The sequence below is a fragment of the Serinus canaria genome, chromosome 2 (assembly GCF_022539315.1).
Source record: "Serinus canaria isolate serCan28SL12 chromosome 2, serCan2020, whole genome shotgun sequence".
Classification (NCBI taxonomy): Eukaryota; Metazoa; Chordata; class Aves; order Passeriformes; family Fringillidae; genus Serinus; species Serinus canaria.
Window position 1 is genome coordinate 50,618,866 of NC_066315.1, and position 24,915 is coordinate 50,643,780.

Sequence of the window (24,915 nt, forward strand, 5' to 3'; positions counted from 1 at the left end):
TCTTGAAGTAATAGTAAATGCTGCTGAGAATCTTAAAAAAATTTTTTTTACACAAAAAGTATGCTACAGGAAATACATAGATAGGATAAGAGAGTACATGACTGTGCATAGGAATTACAACGTCTGAGTGTGGCATGATAATGGCTGAGACTGGATATACATGGTATTTCATTTCTTCTTTCTCAGGCCTTGTTGTGTGGTAATGGATGACATAATTCAAATAGTTCTTGCACTCTTAGTGTAATAGGCCTCTGGTTGTTTCTTTCATTATCTTTGTTTTCTGCAGACAAAAATCTATGAAAGTTGTGAAAGTGTCCTTCATAACTTTTCTTTAGCCATCTGAATGCAGTTATTCTTCAAGAACAAGCTCAGTCCGAAGTAGTCCTGTGGTGAGCATTCCTGTGCACGATTTGATGAATGCTTTGATATTAACATATCAGCAGTTACGAGTATGTCCACTTGGTTTCACTGACCAACACACAGATTTGATTTTCCATTCTGCATAAGAAGTTTTGATTTTTCAGAGATGTGATTTTTAGCAAGATGTAAATTTTTAGCAGTAAGACAGTAAGCTGTAGAATGAATTTGTTTTTCTAAATATCTTTTCAATGTTTGTAATAAACAACTAGTAACTGAAGTATAGCTCATTGTTGGGGTTACCACCCTATGTCATAGATGGGGCAAGCACATGAAACACACTAGAGTACATGTGGAAAAGTCTTTCTTTTGGGGAAGAGGATTAATGGAAACTGTTATATCATGCAGTAAGAAGTTTGCTCATTTTTATGATAATCAGTATCCAAAATGAGAAAAAATTGTTTCTGGGTCTGTATTGTATTAAAAGTGTCATTCTAAACTTGGCTCTTTGTGCTGCAAAGTGATTTTAAAGAGTTTTGTTTTGCTTCTGCCACAGAACAATTGTCTAAGTTTAATTGATATAGCTGCTCATTTGTCACACCACACAAAACAAAAGAAGTTATCAGTGTTCTAGTATGGGCTAAATTGAAATGTTCAGTCCTTAAAATTTCTCACGTATTAACAGTGTTACATGTACTAAACAAATAAAGCCACATTTGTCAGAAACTAATGTTTTTAGCTACAAGAGATATCAGAGTGAATTTTTGAGAGTGTAGGGAAAAGATATTTTTTGCTGTTGCTTTATGAAATTCTAAAATGTAACAGGTATTGACATACATATATAGTCTCTCGCATTGTGAAAATGCTACTTGTCTCCTTAGATTTTCTTAACACTGAGATAATTTCTTAAAAGTATATACTTTAAGATGTATAGGAATATATATATATATATATATATATATATATATATATATATATATAATATATAAAGGATCTCACTGTTATACCAGTCATGCCAAGGTACATTCACTCAAACTAGTGAACTAGTGAATGCTTAATAGAGTTCAAAGCATTTGTTTAATGAAATAATCCTGAAAAGCAGATGAGGTAAAAATCTTATGAATAATTTAACATTAATTTCCTACTGTTTCTGTGGCTTGTGTTTTGGTTTTATTCTGGATAATGCATTTGAAGTCAGCTTAGTTCTCTCTGAAAATCAGAAGAGCAAGTAGGAGAGATCTAAAAGGTAGCAAATGCTTGTGAGAAACTGTATGATGCTTCTCCATCTTAAAATGTATCAGTTTTGATGAACCCATTGGGAAAGATACTAGGACTACAAAAAGTATAGAAGGAGGGACAGCAAGGTTTATTAGGTATATGGACCTCTCAACAGCAAAGAAAAGTGGATTTTGAATGACAGACCAATAGTGTCATAGATTGTAGCCCGAGTTGTTCTTTTGCTGTAACCATAATAAATAAGAATTCTCTTCAGTATCTCTATACTTTGTGAAATGCAAGTGTAATAGGAAAGTTTAGCCAAATTTCCAACTATCAAAATTTACCTACGTTTAATGAAAATTAAGATGCTAGTTTAAATATAGATGTGGCTGAAAAATAGCTGGAAAATTTGTTGTCAGAGAAATAAAACATAACATAGCAGTGACAACAAATACAAATTCTGTAGTCCTAAAATAGCATAATCTGAGCCAGGTGTTCATCAGTAAACTGGTTTTTGTATACCAGTTATATATGTAACTTTTAGACATCTTGCTAGGTTTTAATCACATACATCAAGTATAAAGAATTTTTTTTAAATGGTGAGAATTGAATAAGGACAATATATTTTCAAACTATTCATAGAAGGATTTTCTTCCTATAATCACTTTCACCGTGAAGATTGTATTTAGTTTTAACTTTCTGCTTTTTGAAGTAGAATGTTATCAATCAGGTTATGATAAACCCACTCTTCCCATTTAATACTGTGTTTTACTTGCATAATGTTTCTCAGTTGAGTATTTCACTTGAATTCCCATGGCAGATGTAATTGTGCTTAGATATATTTTGCCTTTTTTAACAAGAAATGTGTCACACTAGCATTTTTCCCCACCTTTTAGGTGCTAGTCTGGCATACATCTTTGGGGAGTAACTTTGCCTTCTAGTGTAAGATGTCTTAGACTTAGCAATGAGAAGAAGCCTAGATTATAGCTAGCACTGTTGGATTTGGGTTGATTTGAAAAAAGACAACATTTGTAGAGAAAAATATTTTTTATTTATCAGTTTGTATGATCTGTCTTTTATGATCTGCAAACTTTTTAAAATTTTTGTAGTTTGTGTTTGACCTTAAATTAATACCAAACCCTTTTTAATGTGATTTATGGTTTTTTAATATTATGCTAATTGAAGAAGATGAATCAATAATAAATGTTCATTGTTTTTAGTGCAATAATGGAGATTTAAGGTAGGATTTTTTAGTTTTTAATAAACTTTTGTTCATTCAGTGGTATCGTCTTCAGTTATCTTTCACCTTCTCCTTATCTTTTGAAGTTCTCTGATTTTTCTTATCAAAGTGAAACTACTGCTGATAATTTCAGTCGTTCCAACCACAGGGGAAGCATTGTTTCCGATGCAGATTATGGCCAAGTTTTGAATAGTGTGAGTGTAATGCTTTTATTTACACTGTGGTGAATACAGCAAAACCATGGATTTTCTTTTCATACTCTGAAAGAGGAAAAACTGTTAAAGCATTCTAAATTACTTAGTTGCAAATTGGTTTATTATGGAGTTGGGGCTTGTTTTCATCTAAAAATGTACTGAGTGAAATTTTAAAAAGCATGCTCCTTATTTTAAAGGAGATTTTGTCTGTTGCTAGAAGCATGTGACAAGTGTAACACTTCACAATTTTGTGTGTGTGTGTGATAAGCTTAACAATCTTTTAAAGACCCAAATATATTACATTTTTTTCTTATGGAAATTAATTGTGCTAGGAAGGTTTTTGTGTACTTTTGGAATACTATTACTTCTTTTTGTGGCAAAAATACTTAGAACTCTGCCTGCATTAGTGCATTTTAGTGTTCCTTCATCCCTTATGAGATTTTTTCAAAATCTATTACTGAAGCACTCCTTGCTGGCTATGCACTTCTACAGAATCCCATGTCAATCAACAGATCATGTTACAGGAAAATTATCATGATGGTTTTCCTGTGCAGCTCCCTTTAGGCTGAACATTGTTTATACCAAACCTAGCCACCTTCCCTTTCTTGATGCTGTAACTTCTAAAAATTCTTATTACTTGCAGGCAAAACTTTTGTGTTTAATAGCATGGAGTAAAAGGCAAACTTCTGTTCTTAGATATATCTTTTGAAATAGCATTTAAGGTTAGCAGATACAGTAGGTAGGCAGAGAGGCTGAGAGCACTGTGTTTATTTAGTTGAGCAAAAGGAATGGTATATGGTGATCAGCAGTGTGTAATTGCTTGCTTAGGTGAGAGCCAAAGTCTTTGTACCCTTGCCAAGCAGTGCAACAAGGGCCAGCAACCTCACACTGCAGTTCGGGAGTTCAGACCAGACACTCCAAGAAGCTCCACAAGGACATTATTGTTGCAGTCTGCCAGGTTACAGCAAGGCTGTAGAGCCTCTGTCTTCAGGAGCTGGTGACATTTTGCTAGATCAAACCACAGCTGTTGCCTGTGGTTCTGCTTTCAGTGAGAGACTCAGAGCTAGACTACTCTCACAACCACTTTCTGGGACTTTGCATTGAGATGATATTTTAATACTGTTACAGTGCTGTATAAGTTGTAATAATTCATGTTATTTATCATTTGTACATTCTCAATCATGAGAGACTAATTATTTCTCCAGCTTAAACTTTAGCACTTTTTTCGCCATAATAAAGCTGACTTTCTGAAATTAATGCTCTGCTAAAAGAAATGTGGAGGCTGAGACTGGTAGTTATGCTGCCTTCTCAGTTGCTTGTGTTATCATCATCATTTATTATTAGATTCAAAAATTATATTTTTATTTAGGTTAGTCTAAATGTATAATTCAGATCAATACTGGTAACAAATATTTGCAATCTATAATTTCAGTACATCCTTGGAGGTAGTGAATTTGTCATGAAGAAGCAATGTTTCTTTTATAGAAACCACAATAGGAGGAAAAAGAAAAGTCTTATAAAGTAGTGTTTGTTTCTTCTGTGATTGCAATAGACTTCCAAAACTATTTTCTCTGGCATAGAGAAAAACTGGTGTTCTTTGAGAAGCAGGATATGTGAGACACCATACTAAATACATGTCTAATCCCACTTATTTTGATTTATAGAAATGTAGAAAATGTGGACATCTACAATACAATTTTGCAATAGCAGTTTCCTAAGAAGGGAGTGTGGTAGTTCTTCTCCTTAGTCTTCAGTAGATAAAATATGAATTGAAATTATTTTTTAGATTGCTTTTACTTAGTACACTTAAGTTATAGGTTTTACCTGAACCAGTTTTATTGAGATTAAATCACAGGTGACCCTAAAGAGAGTGAACGTACAGATGTGTTTTCTGTTAACTAGGGTATTCACCCTGCTGTCACTGACTGCCCTAAGTGTACCTGCATGAAGCTTTGTATCTGTTATGCCATCTAGTATTGTAGTGATTACTCTTGAAATTTAAATATTACTTGAAATATGTATTTAAATATACTTAAAATTTAAAAGAGTAAGTGTGTTTTGTTGCTCAGTACTGGTAATGACATTTAAGAAACTTTAAAGAAAGGTTTCTGGCTTTTTTCTTTGCAAGCTTTTTTCTTTACATTTATTCTGCAATTGAGGTAAAAACTATTTTTTAAGCTAAATATTATTTTTCCTGTCTTGAGCTATGCTAACATGTGGTATTTTTGAAATGGTTTCATTTAAAAATATTTCTCAGTCTCTTTGAATAAAAGATGCCGATTTGGTAGTTCCTTATTACGAAAGGTAATCATGTTCCCTATTCTCTTACAGCTGGAAGAAAAGAGTGAAAAATCACATTCAGAAATATTTTCAAGGGTAAGAGTTTTTAATTTTCAAAACTTTTAAAATTATTCAAAGTCAGTGTTCATTCACAAATCGCAAGTGTTGAAATAATTTAAAAAGTATACATTCTGTGTATTCTTTGTATTTTTTATCAGGGTTAGCTTGCAAAAATATTTTTAGATAAACTTTTTTATTGCCCAGAATTAGTGGTTTATGCCTTTTATTTCTTGAGGGGAAAAAATTAATTCCTTAGTTTACTTTTGGCCAGTAATAATTTTCTATACTATTTATTTTTCATGTGAGAAATACTTAAAAGGAAATACTAAAATTTAGGAGGCTAAAGCTATAAAAATCCTTATGATAGCTTCTCATTGTAGGCTTTCTTCTGAATCTTGGATGGCAGAAATTATAATAGTTAGTAATATTGTAAAAATATTTAGTAATATTGTAAACGTCTGCAGTATTTCAGGTATTAGGCATCTTATGAATATCTTCTGGATAGATGACTCAAAATTCTAATGTTCTGATACACTAAGTCATCAACAAGAAACCAAGATTTTATCAAGAAGAAACACAGGTGCTGGAAAATACTCAATGGAAAATACTGTCTGTAAACTAATACTAAGAAAAAACAGAGAGAAAACTGTTTTGTGACTTGAAAGAAATTTATAAAGAGTATTATCAAGTACACCAGAAATAACCATATGATTCCTGACACAATGTTTTTCCCTTTTTTAAGCCCTCATCTCGCAATTCAGTAAGTGCAGCTCCTCAGAGTGGCAACTCATCTAGGAGAGGAAGTGGAGATGCAAGTAGTTTGGTGGATCCTGATGCCTCCCTCAGTGAATTACGGGTGAATTGCATTTTTAGAGAATTTGGAGCTAGTTTATATAGGAAGATTGTTTTTTAATACAGAACTTCTGTTATAATAAGAAAATGCTATGAGGATGTAATTTTCAGTTACGAAGTATTTTTTTACTTTCTTGGTATTTTATCTTTGTTTGTGTTCATAATTATGGTTTCAGAGTTTAGCTTATTAAGATAAGACTTTATGTCAAATTTCAAACAATTCTGTCTTATTTGAGATGTCTTGGAGTTAGGGTTTTAACAAAACCTTAATTTCTGTCAAATTGTGAATTAATTTTTATTTTTAGGAATTATTGCAGGCTTTGTCATTTGACAAAAGTGCATGTAAACCTTTTAATGCTTTTTCAACTTAAAATTATTTCCCCATACTTCTTATGCAATGGTTCATTCCTATGTCCTGCAGGATATCTATGATCTTAAGGACCAGATACATGATGTAGAAGGGAGATACATGCAGGGACTTAAAGAACTAAAGGTATCAGGGCTCCTCCCCAGCATGCATTCTGAGTGGGTGTTTTGCATAATGGAGTTGTCACCAATTTCACTAACATAGAGTGGCTTCACTAACAAATTTTTAAATTTCTTTAAAGCATGTGTCTAATTTTTAATGCATGAAGAGCATCAGCTTAAAATGTATATGAGATTGCATTTTTATTATTTGATTACAGTTAGAAGAGTTAATGTTTTTTGATGTTTTTATATATATAGGTGTTTTTTCTGATAAGATAATGAGGTGGTCAGTTTATATTTTTAGAGGTTTTTTAGCAAATAAACAGATATACAAAATAATTACTAGGTATTAAATGGGGAACAAAGAAATGGGAGATCATTATGACAAAGAACTTAAGAATTAGTCCTCCAAGTTTCAGCAAATACTTAATATTATAAAGCAAAAGCAAAATAATAATTTTGAAAGGTGTACTGCAATTAATTTTGGCAGGCATATTGCTTGCAGGAGAAAATTAATTTTGTTTTAATTTTTTGCCATTAAAAAAATCATTTATGCTGGTTTTTATTCCCATTATTTTCTCTAAATCACAGATGGTTTTTTTCAGCATTAGGCTAATGGGTGCTAAGGAAACTTTCCTGTCTGGCAATCCTGCATCCCCCGTAGTAGTCACATTCCCACCATTCCAGACTTTCACTGCTGGGAGCAAAACCCTCCAGTGAGTCAATGGGTGCTGTGCTAGACTGGCTACATGCACCATTCTCACACTGTCAGTCAAGGTTTCCTTACAGGCTTGGCTATAGATTTCCCATAACAGAGTCTCAGACATCTGATTTTTCTAAGTACTTTAATCAAGGCAGAGTCACACAAAACTAGCTTGAGATCTGGATGGGTGCTGCTATGAATGGACCCTGAACCAAGCAATCCATTTTGTATCCGCAGTCCATGCAGATGGGGGTGTGGGGTCTTCCTGCTGAGCCATTGGCTCCCATTGTATCTCTGAGTGGCTGGTTATCTGGCTGGTGCCACAGGTTCCCATGCACCTTGTTGTGCAAAGGGTCAGTGCCCGATCACTGCTCTTGCTGGAAGCTGCTGCCATTTCCCCCTACCAAGGGTGAAGTCTGCAGTTTGTACTGCAGCAGCACACTGAGCTAACTACCTGTAGTAGATATAGTCTTTCACAGGAGATTTGTCTGTATTTTGACTTGTTTAAACTGGGATGTATGCCTTTCTTTTTTACATTTTTACACAATTAACAGTGCAGTACATTTAAAATAATCCTACTTTTCACTGTTTTGTATTGAAGGGGTACAGAATTCAAAAAATTATGGGGCTTGCAAATCTTTTCCAAAATATTTGTTCTGTTCTCTTTTCTATTGTCTAATTATGAATGGTTTCATGTAAAAGTAAAGAGAACTTTTCATAGGTTTTATATTCATATAGAGACTGAATTAAATGAATGTTTCTTGTATTAGAGCATGTAAGAATGATGCATTTATTAGCTTGCTTGAATTTCTTCAATTTAACAATATATTAGATTATATAGTAAGGGGAAAATATGTAATATGAGCTGTTTAGTGTAGCAAAAGTTATTTCCTCTTTGAAGTTATTTCCTCTTTTACCTTTAAAGGAAACTTTAAACCTGATAGCAATATGTTCAGATGAATTATGTTTTGGTTTAGTTATATTGGTTTAGTTATATGAGTATTGAAAGGACTTCAAAGGTAGTAGATTACAGGATTATTAGACATAGACATATGAGGCATAGATCAAGTAATGTGAGACTGCTTCATATGTTCAGAATGGATCTCTCATAATTTGTGTGCTTGCCAGCACATGATTACTGTTCTGACTCGAGGTTAATGGATTATTATTTATTGTAATCCATTAGAGTTACCAAAGAGCACAATGTGCAATAGTAAGATCTTAATCTATGCTTGACTTTCAGAATTGAACTGCATTTTATGTTGTTGCTAATACTGAATAATGTTTTCCTAGGTTAGTTCACATTCCATAGAGATTCTTGGGAACCGTTTGTTTTTTTTTTTAAATTAAGAAGGTGGTACTTCTCAACTTGTACTTAATCAGTTTGTCTTGTGTATGTTATAGAAGAGTTACCAAGATACTTGCTTTACACTGCGTTTAAATGTTGGGGGGGTGGTTGGTTGGTTGGTTGGTTGGTTTTTTCCCAGTGTTGGACTAATGGGGATTTGTAATCACACTACCTTCTGAGCTCTCTGGTTGTCCTTATGCTGCTAAAAGTGTGGGTTTTACCTGGCTACAAATATATTGGGTGTCAGTATAAACGGTAGGATAAACTCTAATGTTTTTAGTTCTGGTTTAGTTAGGTCTTCAAATCTTTTGCTGTCTCAGTTTGATTGTTTTGTTGCTTCTTTATGTATTTCTTTGCATCAGCTGGAAAGGAATTCTGTTTCTTTCCTCAAAATTTTTCTTTTATGCTGTTAATCATCTGTTATGCTTGAATCATCTTGTTCTAGCTGAGCAAGCTAATTTTTATAGCACTTTACTATAAAAATTAGTCTAGACTATAAGTCATGGGTGGTATTTCTTCATAGCTTTAGGTTATATGTAGAGCCTTATGTGTTTTTATTCCATCTGCTTCATCCTTAAAAATCCTACAGCCTCCTTCAAGTGTTCAGAAATTATTTAAAATCAAACTGGAAGACTCCCATAAGCTACATGAAATTCTTGAACCATGGGGAACATGTGTAATACTTGAAAAGAAGACAGTTGCAAAGAAGTCTTTGCAATGTTTCATTTTTTTTAACCCAATAGAGACTTAGACATAGCTTAGCTTCTGTCTCAGAAGCAGTTTTCACTCTTTAAATCCAAATCAATCTATTCCTCTTTTGTAACTGCAGATTCATCCTCACCTGCCATTATTTTTTTAATTAATGACATTCTAATACAATGTTTTAAACCCCAACCTGGTCTTGTCTTTTAAGGTCGGAGTCCTGGAACACATCATACAGTAAGGGGCTGAGACAATGGGCTTTGATAAGTCTTGGAGTAGTGTCTCGCAATATTGTTGCTGTTTTCAGCATGTCTGATGGGAGGCTGTGGAGAGTAGATGGCAGAGTTCTTCGCAAGGGAAAGACAAAACAGACAAAAGTTGAGTTGTAGGAGCAGAAAATCCAATTGGAACTCAAGAAAAAAGAGTTTTCACAAGGAAAGTGAACACTGGTGCAGGTCATCCAGCACGTTTGACAATCTGCAGTCTAGGTTTCTGGAGACACTTAAAACGGAGATGAGCTGTGAGCAACCTGATCTCAGTTGATCCTCTTTAGTTAGGAGGTTGGACAGGCTGGCCTTCAGAGATCTCTGCTGAACTAAATTACTACATGACTCCAGTCACCACATTCACAGAAATAATCAAATTGGACTTTTTCCCTAGTTGCATTTTTTTTGGTAACATTTCATACCTCCCTGTGAAATTACTATAGCATTCATTATAATCCTAATATTTCCTTTTATTTACTCTAAACTGGATTATTCTTTGAAAGTCTTTAGGTTTGCTAGCTCTAGCATTTTGTTTTGCCAATCTTTACAAGATTTGTTGTATTTACAGCATCACAAAAAGAAGTGCTTTCTCTGGTTTTAATCTTCAGAATTACTTGCACACAGTTATGTTTATATAATTTTTTCTTTCTTCTTACCCTGAGTCATCTTTGCTGTTTACTACTACATCCTGGATTATAATGGTACTTGTCTTATATTTTCACAACTTACACTGTTTTGTTTCTTCTGATCTGTAATTATTTTTCTGGGGTTTCAAAAAATTGTATTTCTCCAACAGAGATTTTCAGAATTCAGTGAAATAAATATATGTGATTATGATAAAATTATAAAAGATAAAAAATGTACTCTAAGGACACCTTTCCCAAACTGGAGATTTACAATGTGGAGTAGTGTTTGGGGATAGGGAATTTTTTTACTTTCTCATTGCAGAATATTGAACTGTGACTTGGTATTTCTAGAGAGAAGACATGACTATAATTCCAAAACAAAAATGAGTGCATAGTTTTACTGTTTAACAGATAGTGATGATAAGTATTTTTTTAGAAAACTTAGATTGTTGACACCTTCTCTCTTAATATATTAGTTGTAGTGTTCTATTTTCTGGAAACCCAGGCTTCATGCCCTTCCTATGCTAGTGCTTCTACTGTCAAAATACAAATATTTAAAAATGGGGATAATGCTACTTATGTCTTCAAGGAACAGATTACATGAAGTACAAGGAGGTTTGTAGTAGGGCTTAGATCTACTGCGTCCAGGGATTGGCTTAATAGTTCTTTTTCAATTCTAAAATTAGGACTCTGAAAATCAATTTTTATTATTTTAAAATTATTTTTAAATTAAGGGGTTGGAATGGACCTTAAAGATCATGTAGTCCCAACCCCCATAATAATGCATATTGAAATAAAGGCATGCTTAAAAGTGCCTGGAGTGATAGATGTCAACCATTTAAATACTTAGAAAACTGTTACAACTCTGACAAAAAATCCCAACTATAACTAAAAACAGGATAAAATGGTAAATGGGGGAGATTTGTCTAAGAGGCTATATAGCATGGCATGTACACCTTTAGGTAGAGAACCAAGTTACATGCTTTAAAAAAAAAATAGAAAGTAAACCAAAGATAAAATACCTTTTTAAATAGTGAATCCTTTTTACTGGAATAATGTGGCTATCTAAAATTTTGAATCTAAGGTCATAGGGTACTACTTAAATAACAAGCATTAAGTTAAAGCTACTCTTGGAATTATTTTTGTGGTCTCTTTTACTGATTTAGTTGTCCACATTCTCTCTGTTAGTTTTGTTGCCTCATTCTGAACTGTTTTCTCATGCATGCCTTGAGTAATGATATTACTGCCAGATACATGGTATTCACTAGAATGTGAAGCTGTGATATTGCTACCGTACCCCTGTGAGTTGCTGTGAATGTGGCAGAGTAGAATATGCAAGTGGAATATTATATTGTATTTTTCATGCTTTTGTAATGATAACTTTTCATTGTTGTGTATGACCAAAGTTGAATAATGAAACGAAACTGTTACTTGGTATATCTAAAGAATATCTTTCATAAATAAAAATGGTTGCATAATTTTAATGTCTAACATTTCATACTTTAACATTATGGTGGTATTTTAACATTATAACAATGCATCAAAAAGTTAGACTAATGTGAACTTTTCTGCTATCTGTAGGATTCACTAGCTGAAGTTGAAGAGAAGTACAGGAAAGCTATGGTTTCCAATGCTCAACTAGACAATGAGAAAAACAACTTGATTTACCAAGTGGATACTTTAAAGGATGTTATTGAGGAGAAAGAAGAACAGATAGCAGAGTTCTATAGGGAGAATGAAGAGAAGTCAAAGGTATTTTTTTCTAATTATAAAGTACAGAAATCTGGACTACTTTGTAAGAACAGTTGCAAATACTCAGAGTAGCTTTACTTGTTAGTATTGGGCTCAAGTCTTTATGGCATTTTTTTCTCTCTACAGTTTATTAAATAAAATCTTCTGTGTAGTAAGTGTCTGGACAACTTATTTAGACCACTTCAGTAGTCTTTTAACTGCTTGATAGGTATAATTTCTCAAATCCTTGCAGCAATTTCTTACATAACTCAAACTAAATATAAATAATTGATTTCTTTAATACAGGAACTGGAAAGACAGAAACACACCTGCAGTGTTCTGCAGCATAAGCTGGATGAACTTAAAGAGGGCCTTCGACAGAGAGATGAATTGATAGAGGTATGCTCATATGAGTGTAGGGTAGAACCTGTGCAAATAAATGTGGTGTAAGATTTGAATGGGAATCATACACAAAACAGGATTAAATTCTATCTTGCATTTTTAAGAAATAATTTATCTTGTTTTAGTGTGTAGAATTTAAGCTACTGATCCTCCTAAATTTATGAAGCTGAAAATGTGTCTGCAATGTTTTCAAATGTATTACATCTTGCAAAGCCTTTAATTCTTGTGAGAAATTGTGGTTCTCTCATGAATGTTCCTAGTATCTTTTCTTTGTTGTGAGGGCAGAATTAATATTTGTGTGGCCAAAATAATTTTTCGTAGCTAAAAGTTCTGATGCATGGATAATACCAAATGTATTTGGTATTATTATATATTTAGTGTTATTATATATATTTGCTTTTTCCAAAAGTTTCCATTTGTTATTTCAGATTTTTATGAGTAGATTTTCAATCTACAATTGAAGTTTTCCATACTGAATATTAGTTTGCTTACCAGTCAAGCATAATACACAGCAATACTGGTCAGCATGTATATTATAATGGGCCACAAGCATGTTGCTGCGTGTGCAGCGGGTTCTTTTCCCCTCTCATCCGGTTCTTTTTCCCCTTTTCCCTTTTTTTTCTGGAAACAAACCCACCCACTCTGAAATTCCAGCGTTATTATCAGTCTTAATTTTAAAATGGTCCACAAAGATATATATATATATATGAATGTGTATTGTCAGTGTATATTGGGTGTCAATTTCCCAATTATTTTAGTTAGAACTTGTAGTTCAATTATTACATAATTTTCCCACTGTCTCTTCATTGCAGTAAAAATTGATTAAGTATATAGGCCAAAGTCTCCTACTGCCATTTTCAAAAGCTGTGTAATAGTTCATTGATCCTTTATTTCTTCACTATATTCTTGGGCTGTCTAGGTGGTAAATACTGTAGGTCAAAATGGTTTCTGAAAATTCCCAGTTCTGTTTAAGAAGTATTATGCTTCATGAACTGGAGTTGATATGACTTAATAGCAGAAGAAAAGGATTAAGATTATCCTAAGTATCCACATTCTGAGTTAACATAAATGCTGACAAGCAAAAGCCCTAAAAATTTCTGTTGTGGCTCTGTTGCTTGCTCTGTTATCTTTGACTTCGCTGAGAATTAAAGAACAGCTTTGCATGTTCTTGTCTGGGGTTTTGGTGGGTTTAAGTATATGAACCAAGAATGTATAGTAGATTTTTCTGGAGTGTTTACTTTGGTAGAATGTAGCATGTGTCAAATAGTCACAAATACATTCAGTCCCTTTGAAGATTTGACCTGTATTTACCACCTCTTGTGTCTTTCCCCCCCTCTATTAACACTAACAGAAAATCTAGCTGAAGCTTTTTGCAGAAAGACATTGTCTTCTGTTCCCAGATGTAAAAGCAAGTTCGCTCCTTAAGAAGGAAAAAAATTGTCTCTAGCCCTTAAAATTATGTCATCTTCATAGCTAAGCATTTAATTATGCTTGCAGGGGAAGCAACAAAATGCAGTGATAGTCAGCTAAAAAAGTAGGACTACACTTGATACGTGTTCATATAGTATCAGAAAGTAGTCAGCAATTGTCTTTTGCTTTGTGCCTGTTTGATTCAAGCTCCCTTCTTTATACTTTCAAGAAGATTATTTTATTTTGTAAAAAATTAATAAAACCAGTTGTTAACAATAATATTCAGTTCCAAAAGGGACTTGAAGGTATCTGGAAAGTACAGCAGGGTAATTGTTTCTATCCACAGACTGCAGTGGGAACAGTCACTAAAGAAAAGTAACTCTAGCTACTGTAAGTTTTCCTAACAGCAGTGATTGAATAGAATTAAATACCTTTCTCTTGCATGAATTAATGAGAAATATATTACATTAAACTACACACTGTTTCTGTAACTTCATGCTCATAAACTCTTTAGTTGACTTTTATTACTTAGTTTTCTTTATCTATTTTAATGTTTGGGATTTTTTTTCCATTTCCTTACTTCTCTTTCCTTTTTTATTCTTCCCTCATCCTATTTACCACAGGCGAATCAACGTATGCAGGCGAATATAGACTCCATAACCAAAGAAGTGTTTGATCTCCAAGAGACAATTAATTGGAAAGATAAAAAAATAGGGGTATGAATGAAATATGGGAGGAAAGCTATTTTTTTAAATTTAAAAGTAGATGGATGCCCTCTACACCCCAAGGAATTCTGTGTACTCCAAAGAAATTAAGGCCACTCCGAACTTAAATGAATAAAATGTTTTTCAGTCTTTCTCTTCTTCAGAAATTGAGCCACACTTTAGTTGAGTAATGATCAGTAGTACTAATTAAATCTGTAACATGAACTGTTACACATACAAATTTGCAATTTTTTTGCAAAATTTTTAATGGCATGCCTAGTGGTAAAACACATGATCTTGAATTGACTTCAACATCCAACTTGCGCATTCCTGTATTACACTTCTGATCCTTGTATAATTGGTTAACTTGGATGCAACACTGAATTAAGCTGGTTTTCTGATATGACGCATGAAATACTTTGAGTATTGAGAATCCTAATTGAAACAATGGTTGTAGGTGACCTTTTAAGGAGCATCCATAAGGTTCCTGTGTAAGAAGGACAGGTGGTACAGAAAGAATTGTGCTGATAGTATGAAGCTAGTGTAGGTCAGGCAGGGTTTGTCAGCTTTGCTTCTGGGCATGCAGAAGTCATAGAACTGAGTCAGCCTGACCATTGGTGATGACTACATGTCTTTGAACTTGTGACTGTTCTGGGACACAAGTAGATTGCCTGGTGGCAGTAGGAAGTTGGAAAGTCTTTAAAAAGGAATTGTCTGCCTCTTGACAGCTCAGGGGTCATTTCTCTCTACCTGAATTTTATGCCATATTTCAATATATGCAGATTTCTTTGAAAATTGTTTTATTTGCTGGAGTTCAAGTCACCTTTAAAGGTTGCCTTTTAACCGGTGGTGGCCAGTTCAAAAACTGTGCTGTCTTACTTTTTTTCATGTTTCAGTCTTTCTCTTCCATCATTAAACAATTTCATCATTCTGAAGTTTTCTGAACATTCTTCTGGAAGCTTTTTATCTTTAATTTACCCTATCCTTTCCATACTTAGTTCTCACACTTGTAGATTGGACTGTCTCAATTTGTGAAATATTTTTGTGCTCTTTCAAATACATTGCGAGAATCAGCACGAGTATATCTGATAGTCAAATATACCTACCAGCCAGAATGATAAGAAAGATAGATATATTTTCCTTTAGCCAAAATTGCCCTCCAAGTTTGTGTTCTTGTAAACACCATAACTGGTTATTTTTCTAGTTAGATTTTTTTTTTAAATTCACAGAATTGAACTCTTTTACCGAAGAAAAGGTAAAAATGCTGCTCTTTTCTTTCTCATATCTCTAAATATTTACATACTTTTCTTAGCTCACAGTCTTTCAGCCTTTCTCCCTCCTACTGCTAATTTTTACTCTATTCCAGCTTTTGATGTCTCTGTGAAGCTTCACAATGTAGTTTATAACTAAAATTATAACCAAAATTTACAATGCATATGAGACATTTTAGCTGTTTCAGAAAAAGGAAGGCACGCAAACAACAAAATAGCACAAGTTTGTTTTACACCTGCCTTTTTTGATGTCCTGTTTTTACAGTGCTTGAAATTTGTGGTTATATTTGATCTTAAATTAGATCAGTTTGAGGATACTGAGTTACAGCGTTGGTTTATATTCCTGAAATATACAGTTATTCCACTGTTTAGTGGCTCCAAATTTTCATTTAGTAATGGCAGCTCTGAGTTTGGTATAAAAGTTATGAAGGCTTTTGAAATATTTAGAAAAAAGGATTCCAAATGTCTCTGGATTCTGGCATATTATCAGATTTTGCTCATAAAAGTATGCTAAAATCTGTCTGCCAGAACTTTTTTGTCCTGATTTCTGTTTCCTGCCCCAAGAGAAGAATTGCAGAAGTAGATTTTGTGCAAAATCTGTGTCATATTAAATTAAACCCTGAGTGTACAAACACTAGGATTTTTACTGTTTTTGAATAATGATTACTTAGATCTACATAGGTAAAAATGCATAGTTGTATCAGTTTCACTTCCTCCACCAACAGAATTTTCTGATTTCCAACACTTGTGTTATTAGAGGGTAAGGATAGAAAATATGTTTGGGGAAGGTCAACATCATCACTGTCAAGTACATACAATCTGTGACTGTGATTCTGGGCTGCTGTGTCCATTCTCTCAAGTGATGAACTTACTTCCCCTTTCATCTCTTCCTCTGTTCTTCAGAAATTAAAAAGATGTATGTGTCTTTTAAGTATAGCACAAAATTATGTAATGATTAAGGTTCTTCATGCTATTTATAATGTAGTTAGAAATCTAATGTGTGGTAAGAAATGAAAGGATATCTTACAAATTTTTAAATTAGGATGTCAGCTGCTATTTTCAAACATGTTGAATTACCTTTATTTTAAATGTTACATTTACATATGAATAAATCAAGTGCAACAGCACTTGTCAAAATTTTCTGTTGAAACAGTAATGCTTTAAAATATTGCTCTAGTATGCAGATTCTAGATTATTATTAAAATTCAGCATACTGAAGTTACGTAAGGCAAGTACAGTACAAATGTATATGCCTTCATTTCTTTCATAGTATCAGTCCATTCCTACATATTCATGCATAGCATTAAGTTTAGTTGTATCATTTTCTTGGCCAAAATGTGTGTATCCTTTGGCACTTTCTGTATGGTGAGGATTTTTTTTAGTGCATGCAGTGTTGTATGCTGCTCAGTCAAGTAGAAGTGTCCAACTAATTGCCAGGTAACCTCTCCAGCTTAGTTAGGCAAACCTGTCTACACCCATATTGCACTTCTAGCTGCCATACTTTTTTGCGCTAAAATAGTGCTACTAGTGTTTGCTGCTCTTTGTTTTCTGTAAAACTGATTGCTTTGGGTTTAGTAAATGGTGTTGTAACCCTTAAGCAACTGGTAAATAATTGCCATTTGAGTTTCAGCAAATTTTATTTCTTGCTGCCGAGTGCCTGTATGAAGAAAAATCACTTACTCTTCAATTTAGTTAATCAAAATTTACCAAAAAATAGAATTCACTGAATAAAAAAAAAACCTCTCAAAAAATCTAAGACTTGTCTGGAAAAAAAAAGTAATAACAAATGCAGCATGAAGTTAGATATGCAACTTGTAGAAGGCAGTTATCAGAGATGTATGTTACTACATATTTAAAAAGCACTTTTAATTTCTTTACTTGTATTGAGTGATTTGCATTTACTTGTAGAAAATCTTTCTGCTGTCTGTCATATGCTTTTTCTCTGTGCCATTCTTTTTCTTGCTATCTGCCTGAGCCCAGGCCCTAGAAAGACAGAAAGATTACTTTGACTGCATTAAGAATGAGCGAGATGAGCTCAGAGAGGAGTTGGCTGATCTGAAGGAAACAAGGAAGAGAGGACAGGTATGTTGGTAGTAGTTACTTTACAGTAACAAATCCAGGAATGGGGCATGAAATCAAGGTCAGTAAAAAGGAGGAAGAATGGTTACTATTCTTGTGCACCGTGAAAACCTGACCTTAGAGTAGGACAAATGGTCCATATCATTGTAATTGTTTCACTGAACTTGAAAAGCTCTTTAAAATCTTATCTATTGATTTATATTTTAGCACTTCTGTTGTATGACTAATTTTTTGTTTTGCATTTTTAGAAACATGGATTAGTTATAATTCCAGATGGCACACCAAATGGTGATCTAAACCATGAATCAGTGGTTGGTACAATAACAGTTGTATCACAGGAAGCTGCTCAGGTCTTGGAATCTGCAGGAGAAGGACCACTAGGTAAAAGTATCTTAGCATACTTTATCGAGTTTTTGAGGGCTTTGTTTCCTCTCCTTCATAGTGGATGTGACTTATATTTGCAGATGCAAGCACCTGTGATGCTTCTGGAATATATGCTTACACAACTTTCAGAATTGATTTCAATTTTTTGTTTGTTCTGAGTAAAAAGACCAATGTATCTATTGAGTAAGAAAAAATATGTGCTTAGATGTTTGAAACTGATTAGTTCTCTTGATCCGGTTCCTGTTTTAATACTGACAGAAAACATCTTGCTTAAAAGCATTGTTTTTTGGATTAGTATGTTTTTCCATTGTATTTCATGAAAATAATTCTTTAGAAGTATACGTAATCAATGAAAGAACATCAATGAAAGAACATCCATCACATTTATTAGAAAAAGTAGTTTTAAAAGCATTCAAAAAATGGCAGGGACAACAGACACACTAATTGGGGTTTTCGGGGTTAAGTTACTATAACTTGCTTTTATCTTTAGGTTGAGCAAGTTATTGTATGCAAGATCAATCCACTATAAAACTCTGTTAACATGTAGAAAGAAAAAATCTCAGTTTAATTGAATTATACTTGTACATAATATATAATAGATACATACTTTTATATTGACAGATATTAGACTTGATACATATTTCTGCTGTGGCTCCCTCAGAGGGGAATACAATTGTTATTATGCTTCATTTCTGTCAAAGTTACAATTTCTAAGAGAGCTGCTCTAGTCTTAGCACGGTTGCTGATGTAGTAATGGCGTAGTCATACGATCTTTGCTAGTAGAGTATTGCTAAACTCTTCTGCTATTTGATAAACTCTGAAGTCTTGCTTTTAGAATTGTTATACTAATAAACAGTGTGAACAAAGTATTTTTCCATTTTTTCTGCTATTAACGGAAGGTTGTTGTGTTATTAGTGAGATATCAAAGGTTTGCAGTCCCAGTGCTATTAGCTTTGATGAGCATTTCATTTGGAATCGAGCAAAAAGTTATGAAAAACATATTCTTAGTTACAGATTTCTCTGATTTGTAATTGGGTTCTTTGGTTTTAGATATCAGGCTACGAAAACTGGCTGGAGAAAAGGAGGAATTACTGTCCCAGGTAAAATAAGTTACTCATTTCAGAAGTAGATCTTTGTGTATCATTTTGCAGACTATTTGTATATAAGTAATAAACAACTGTTAAGTGCAAAGGTGCTTAATCAGATATGTAAGCACTAAAGCAAAATGAAATACTCAAGTTTTTACCTCACGGACTATCAGGAAATAGCAGTTTCTCTTGCTGTTGTCCTTATCCATGGAACTTTGATCTTGGTTGGTAAAGAAACTTCATTTCACCATCTGGTTAGCTGAAATCTAACTTGTTCCTCACTTTACTATTAGTGCATATCCTTAAAGCCCTTCCCCTTCCCCTTCCCCTTCCCCTCGTCTTATGCAGAAAGATTAAAGTCAGTACAATTACACTCTCATAAGATCAAGTGGCATTTTCTTCAAAATTGCTGAGTGATACTATTTCATTGATCATTTTGGTAACTCAGAGAAAATTAATGTTAAAATAATGGTGTTTAAATATAGCTCTGTTTTGAGAAGAAAGGACTCAAGCAAACATATAGCCATTGAGCAATTGTTAAGAAGACTACAGTTTTTGCTCTTTTAGTTGAAGACATTGTAAATTTAAACCATTGTTGTCAACATCTGGGTTTGCTGTGAATGAACCTTAATTATAGTATAGATACTTTTTTGGACTGCCAATAAATGATAGTATTAAATATATATAGATATGTAAGCACATATTTATTACTGTGTTATTTTAAAAATCACTGATCATACTTTGTATGATTTGTATCATGAATGGGGTTTTGCAAGTTAACTCACATACTGGTAATCTGTAGAACAATATTTTTATAAGAGTGTCCCAAAAATAGCTCCTACTTCTTTCATAATGTCCATATGCAGGGCACATAGCTGAGAAATCTATGTTCCCTGACTACTGGAAAAACTGAGAGACAGCTGCTGTAGCATGAAATGGAACTGTTAAAGACTAATGTGCACTACAGCCTTGCCTAGGACCATTGTTTCCAGGTGGAGTACGAGAGAGGACCCTCTGAAAAAGCCATGGAATATTGTCTGTAAACTCTCTAGGATAGTGTTCAATATCTGTGTGTGTGTTTAGAGTGGGAAACATACACAGTAGAAGAACTCCATAAACGGAGTTTAATGCCATCTCCTCTTGTGACAAGTGAGCTGTTACGAGGTGCTCCTGCACTGTGCAGATATCCCTGCAGTACTGACCATACTGGTGGGCTTGGGTTGTGCATTGACATGCAGAGGGCACTTGCCCAGTGATGGGGATGGGGGTATACAGCCACAGACCTCAGGGACTGACTCCCCTGCATCGCTCTGCTATTCTTGTTTACAGAACCTTCTCAGCCAGTGGCATCTCAGGACTACTCTGCCTTTTTACTATTGAACACTACTGTACTTATGGGAGTCTTTTTTCATAAAGAAACACTTCCTTTTTCAGGTTAGAAAACTGAAGATGCAGTTAGAAGAAGAACGACAGAAATACTCTAAAAGTGATAGCATGAGTCCAGATGCAATAGACTTGGAGAATGGCTCTGACTTGCAGCTAATTGAAATGCAAAGTAGGTATATGGTTACTGTTCAAAGTTATTCTTCTTACAAAGAGGACTTCCAACTCCTCTTGTTGTGCATTAGTGGCATTGTAAGTGACTATATTGTTGAGCAGATAGGTTTTTGTTGGTATATGTCCTTGCATGGAATTCTCACTGCAGAATACCTTAAAAATCTGCCTCTTTCAGTGTTGAAGAACAACATTCTGGGAAGTTATTTTGCAGTTGATAACCTTGCCTAGAGTGGGTGACACTACTTGGATACAATTTTTAGACAACAGAATTTCAGATAAGATTTTAAAAAATACATATTCTGTGGGATGATTTTGTTCAATCTTTGATAAAGAAACCTAATATAGAAGACTACTGTCCTAAGGAAAACATGACAGTTTATTTAACTTAATATTTAGTGTTGCTTCATAGAAGCATAAGATGCTTTTCATTTCAAGCAAGCTATTCAGCTGAAAATTTGTTTGACAGACTGTCATTTAGTATGCTTGTGTTAATTAACATGAAGAAAGCACTGGCAATGCGAGGGCCCAAATGTAACACTAAAGTAATTTGCAAAGCTCCTTAGAGTTTGTCAGTCAGGTTCAAGCCTTGTGCTCCTTATTCAAATATTATTACAGATGTCTAAGCTGAATGCTGCTGGATATTTATTGTGGTCTGGCATTTTGCAGTGTGTGTTGATTATTATGTTGATTCTGTTCTCTAAGGAATTAGTTTGCTGATCTAAACATGTGTTTTAAAAGGTGTGTGTCTCATTGGTGCACTTGAAATTTAATGCACACTTTATAGAGACACTAGTTGTGTTCTCTAAATAAAAGAAAATTATTTCCTTTCCATACTCTTGGAGATTGCTGAAAGAACATTTACCTCTCTGTGATCTTGGATATGGGCTTCTCAATAAAATGGTCTTTTTAATGAATTTTAATTAAAAGGGAAACTGTTACTTTAGAGAATTGCTTTGACTAATATATTCATGTCATATATTTTGTTTAGGAGATGCCAACAGGCAAATTAGTGAATACAAATTTAAGCTTTCAAAAGCTGAACAAGATATAACTACTTTGGAACAAAATGTAAGTGTATTTTTTTACTGCACACTTTTGCAATACTTTTTTCAACAAAAACTATGAAAGCATATTTCATAATTTGATTTACTCTTTGGTATTTACTTAGAATGACACCACACTTTTTCATATTTCCTGAAATTAAATACCTATGCACAGCCTAACCATAAGGCAAAATCCTATGGTGCTGAGCTATAAAACCATGTTATTGACTTCCAAAGTGTGATTGTTTTCATAGATGTATAACTCTTGCTTTAGAGAATAAATTTTGTATCTTTCACAGACAACTTTCTTACAAGTCATTAAGTTACATAAATTGGTTTTCTTGAACTAGTAGCTTCAATTCTTCTTTATAATCTGCCATACTTTTGTGTTTTAGCAACTTAATTCGAGCTTATTACCTAAAAAATTAAATGAAAGATTGTAATTTAAATCACAGATTTGTATCTTTTCTCTTTTGCACAGATTCAGTCTAGTAGCCTATCATGTAGATTTAGGTGTAGCAGGGAGCTGTACATAGAACAATCCATCCAGTGGGTTTTAACATCTGCAGGTTGCAATCAGGATTTGTCTCATTCCTCTCCTTACTGCTGAACTCTGTGCTTGGGCTCAAGACCTCTTCCATCATGTCCTGATAACAGTCTGCTCTCTACTTTGCATTCTTTTCATACAGTTTCTGCTTTTCAACTTTCCACTTTCATTTTTAATCCCATGTGTTTCCCAATTCTTTTTTTTTTTTGTATTCCAATTCTTCTCTCTCTGCTTAGTTCTTTAACCTTCTGTGTCTTCTCAGCTGTGTCTTTGGAAGAGCAGCTGGTGGCAGGTGAACTCCAGGTGGAACACCTGAGTGTATTCCTTTTGTCTTGTTTGGGTTTACAGATTGGACGACTTGAGGGACAGGTTGCAAGATATAAAAGCGCAGCAGAAAATGCAGAAAAAGTAGAAGATGAACTCAAAGCTGAAAAAAGGAAGCTTCAGCGAGAGGTAACTGACTTGGTTTCCTTTCCAGCTGTATGTTCCTTTCTGTCTTAAGCTGCTCTGTCTTTTGCCTCCAAGCTCTGATTTTTTGTTATCTTCGATTACATCTTTTAATTGTTTTTTAAGATGATCTTCAAGTCTCAATATGACATTCAGAAGACATCTTGTATGTTAAAGTAATGCTAACTATGATTCCCTGCTGTACATCCTTGAAAGGAAGCATCTAAGTGGTATTTTTTTCTAAATGTGATAACTTGTAATATTTTAAAGTAGTCCTTCTACAAAATATTGCTAGAGAGATGAATGGTCCCTATGTCAAATGACAGCCTGGGAATTTTCTAGCTTGGATCTCACAGGATTCTGGGCAGAAGCTGTATTTAACTGAGCTGTTGATCATTCTTAAGAGCTGCTACATCACTAGCATGATGCCTGCTACCTGTGATGGGAATATGTATCTGTATGCAAGTAATAATGGTGGAGAGTACTTTACCTTGTTCTAGGTAAATTGCTTTAATGTAATGAGAGGTTGCAGGCACCTAGTTCTAGAATGAATACACTTAATGTTTCAGTTGCTTCACAGTTATTTTTAACAGTTTCATTCTATTTCATCTGCCTGCAGTAATGGAAGTTATATCTTAACTTCTGTGGCACTCTTAGGAAACATAATACTTTCATTCCTCTTATCAAGCTTGAGAACAGCACAAAGTCCAAATAAACTAAAGTGGTAATAACTTTTTTTCATTTTATAGTTAAGAACAGCACTGGATAAGATAGAAGAAATGGAGATGACCAATAGCCATTTAATGAAAAGGCTGGAGAAGATGAAGGCAAATAGGACCGCGCTTTTATCTCAACAGTGAAATGGAAATTGAAAATACAATGCACTGCTCCTTGAGTAACTAGTCCCTAGCTTGTTTATAAAAACAGACTTTCAGTGGCACAAACTATTTGAACACAGAGCTGTTCACTGGTGGTTTAGTTTCATAATTAAAGACATACTTTTTGTAATTTATGAGAGAATGAAATGTAGTTTTAATTCCCATGTGAATAACAGCAGTTTTTCAGTAGTGTTTGATTCTAGAGTCAAAGATGGAGCACAATGCTGTATGTTTTTACAACTGTGGAATCAAGTTTACTCACGATCTCTTTTGGCTGCTTTAATGATGCTTGATGCTCAGAGACAGCTGCATGAATTCAAGACACTGTTATGAAACTAACATATACTTGCCTAAGACATCACACAGCACAAGTGCCTTTTATCTGGTGCAATTTAGTCTTCATTGTTGAAATAACCTTTTGAAACCAGAAAGCATTTTATTTTAAGATACATTTGGGGTATTCCCTAAACTTTATACATTTTGAAAATACATTTTTTAAAATATTTAAATTTATAAGAAAAAATAGGGACTGTATATGAAGATCGGCTTCTTTTGCATGGGCGCATCTGACTTCTATGTAATTTTGTCAAATACTAGCCCCTGATCTCTTTGCATTAACAGCAGAAATTTAAAAACTGAAGTTGTACGCCATCAAATTGTGTCATCTGCTTAAGTGCGAATTGAAATTTTATGGGGGGAAGAAGGGGGTGAGAAATGTGGCTAAGAAGATTATTAAATGGACACTTTACTGACCAAAACTGGATGTTTTGTGTTTTCTTTTGAATACGGAGATGCTAACAGGACAGAGCAAAATCTGTAGAACAGTAAGATCTGATCATCATGTTCTTAACAAGTGTATTTCTGCCTTTGAAAGAGTGAGTTTGAATTTTTTTTTCCTTAACCTGATCTGCTGCTGTTTGACAGCACTCCCATGGAGCAGAGAAGCTGCACAAGGAAGAAGGTATTTTCTGGATTGGTGTGGTTTTTTGTCTGTGGCATACTCCCTGTAGACAGTGAATACTGTTAAGAACTTTGACTCTTTGAGCTGGCACATCACAAG

General features: G+C 34.0%; 1 protein-coding gene across 36 annotated transcripts in view; it reads left to right on the forward strand.

The window, feature by feature from the left end:
* Positions 1–24,625, forward strand: part of LRRFIP2 (LRR binding FLII interacting protein 2) — a 56,076-nt gene extending 31,451 nt beyond the window's left edge. For 6 of the 36 annotated variants that reach the window (XM_050971752.1, XM_050971756.1, XM_050971762.1 and 3 more), the window contains 14 exons: positions 336–389; positions 5,341–5,385; positions 6,092–6,205; positions 6,623–6,694; positions 11,896–12,066; positions 12,352–12,444; positions 14,481–14,573; positions 17,813–17,914; positions 18,160–18,292; positions 19,346–19,395; positions 20,818–20,938; positions 21,929–22,008; positions 22,879–22,983; positions 23,727–24,624. In XM_050971752.1, the coding sequence (XP_050827709.1) occupies positions 336–389; positions 5,341–5,385; positions 6,092–6,205; positions 6,623–6,694; positions 11,896–12,066; positions 12,352–12,444; positions 14,481–14,573; positions 17,813–17,914; positions 18,160–18,292; positions 19,346–19,395; positions 20,818–20,938; positions 21,929–22,008; positions 22,879–22,983; positions 23,727–23,837 (1,344 nt within the window). In that variant the 3' untranslated portion in view covers positions 23,838–24,624. Of the gene's footprint in view, positions 1–335; positions 390–5,340; positions 5,386–6,091; positions 6,206–6,622; positions 6,695–11,895; positions 12,067–12,351; positions 12,445–14,480; positions 14,574–17,812; positions 17,915–18,159; positions 18,293–19,345; positions 19,396–20,817; positions 20,939–21,928; positions 22,009–22,878; positions 22,984–23,726 lie in introns of all 36 variants that reach the window. The other 30 variants (XM_050971770.1, XM_050971771.1, XM_050971774.1 and 27 more) reach the window with 25 other exon arrangements.
* The last annotated feature ends 290 nt before the right edge of the window (positions 24,626–24,915 follow it).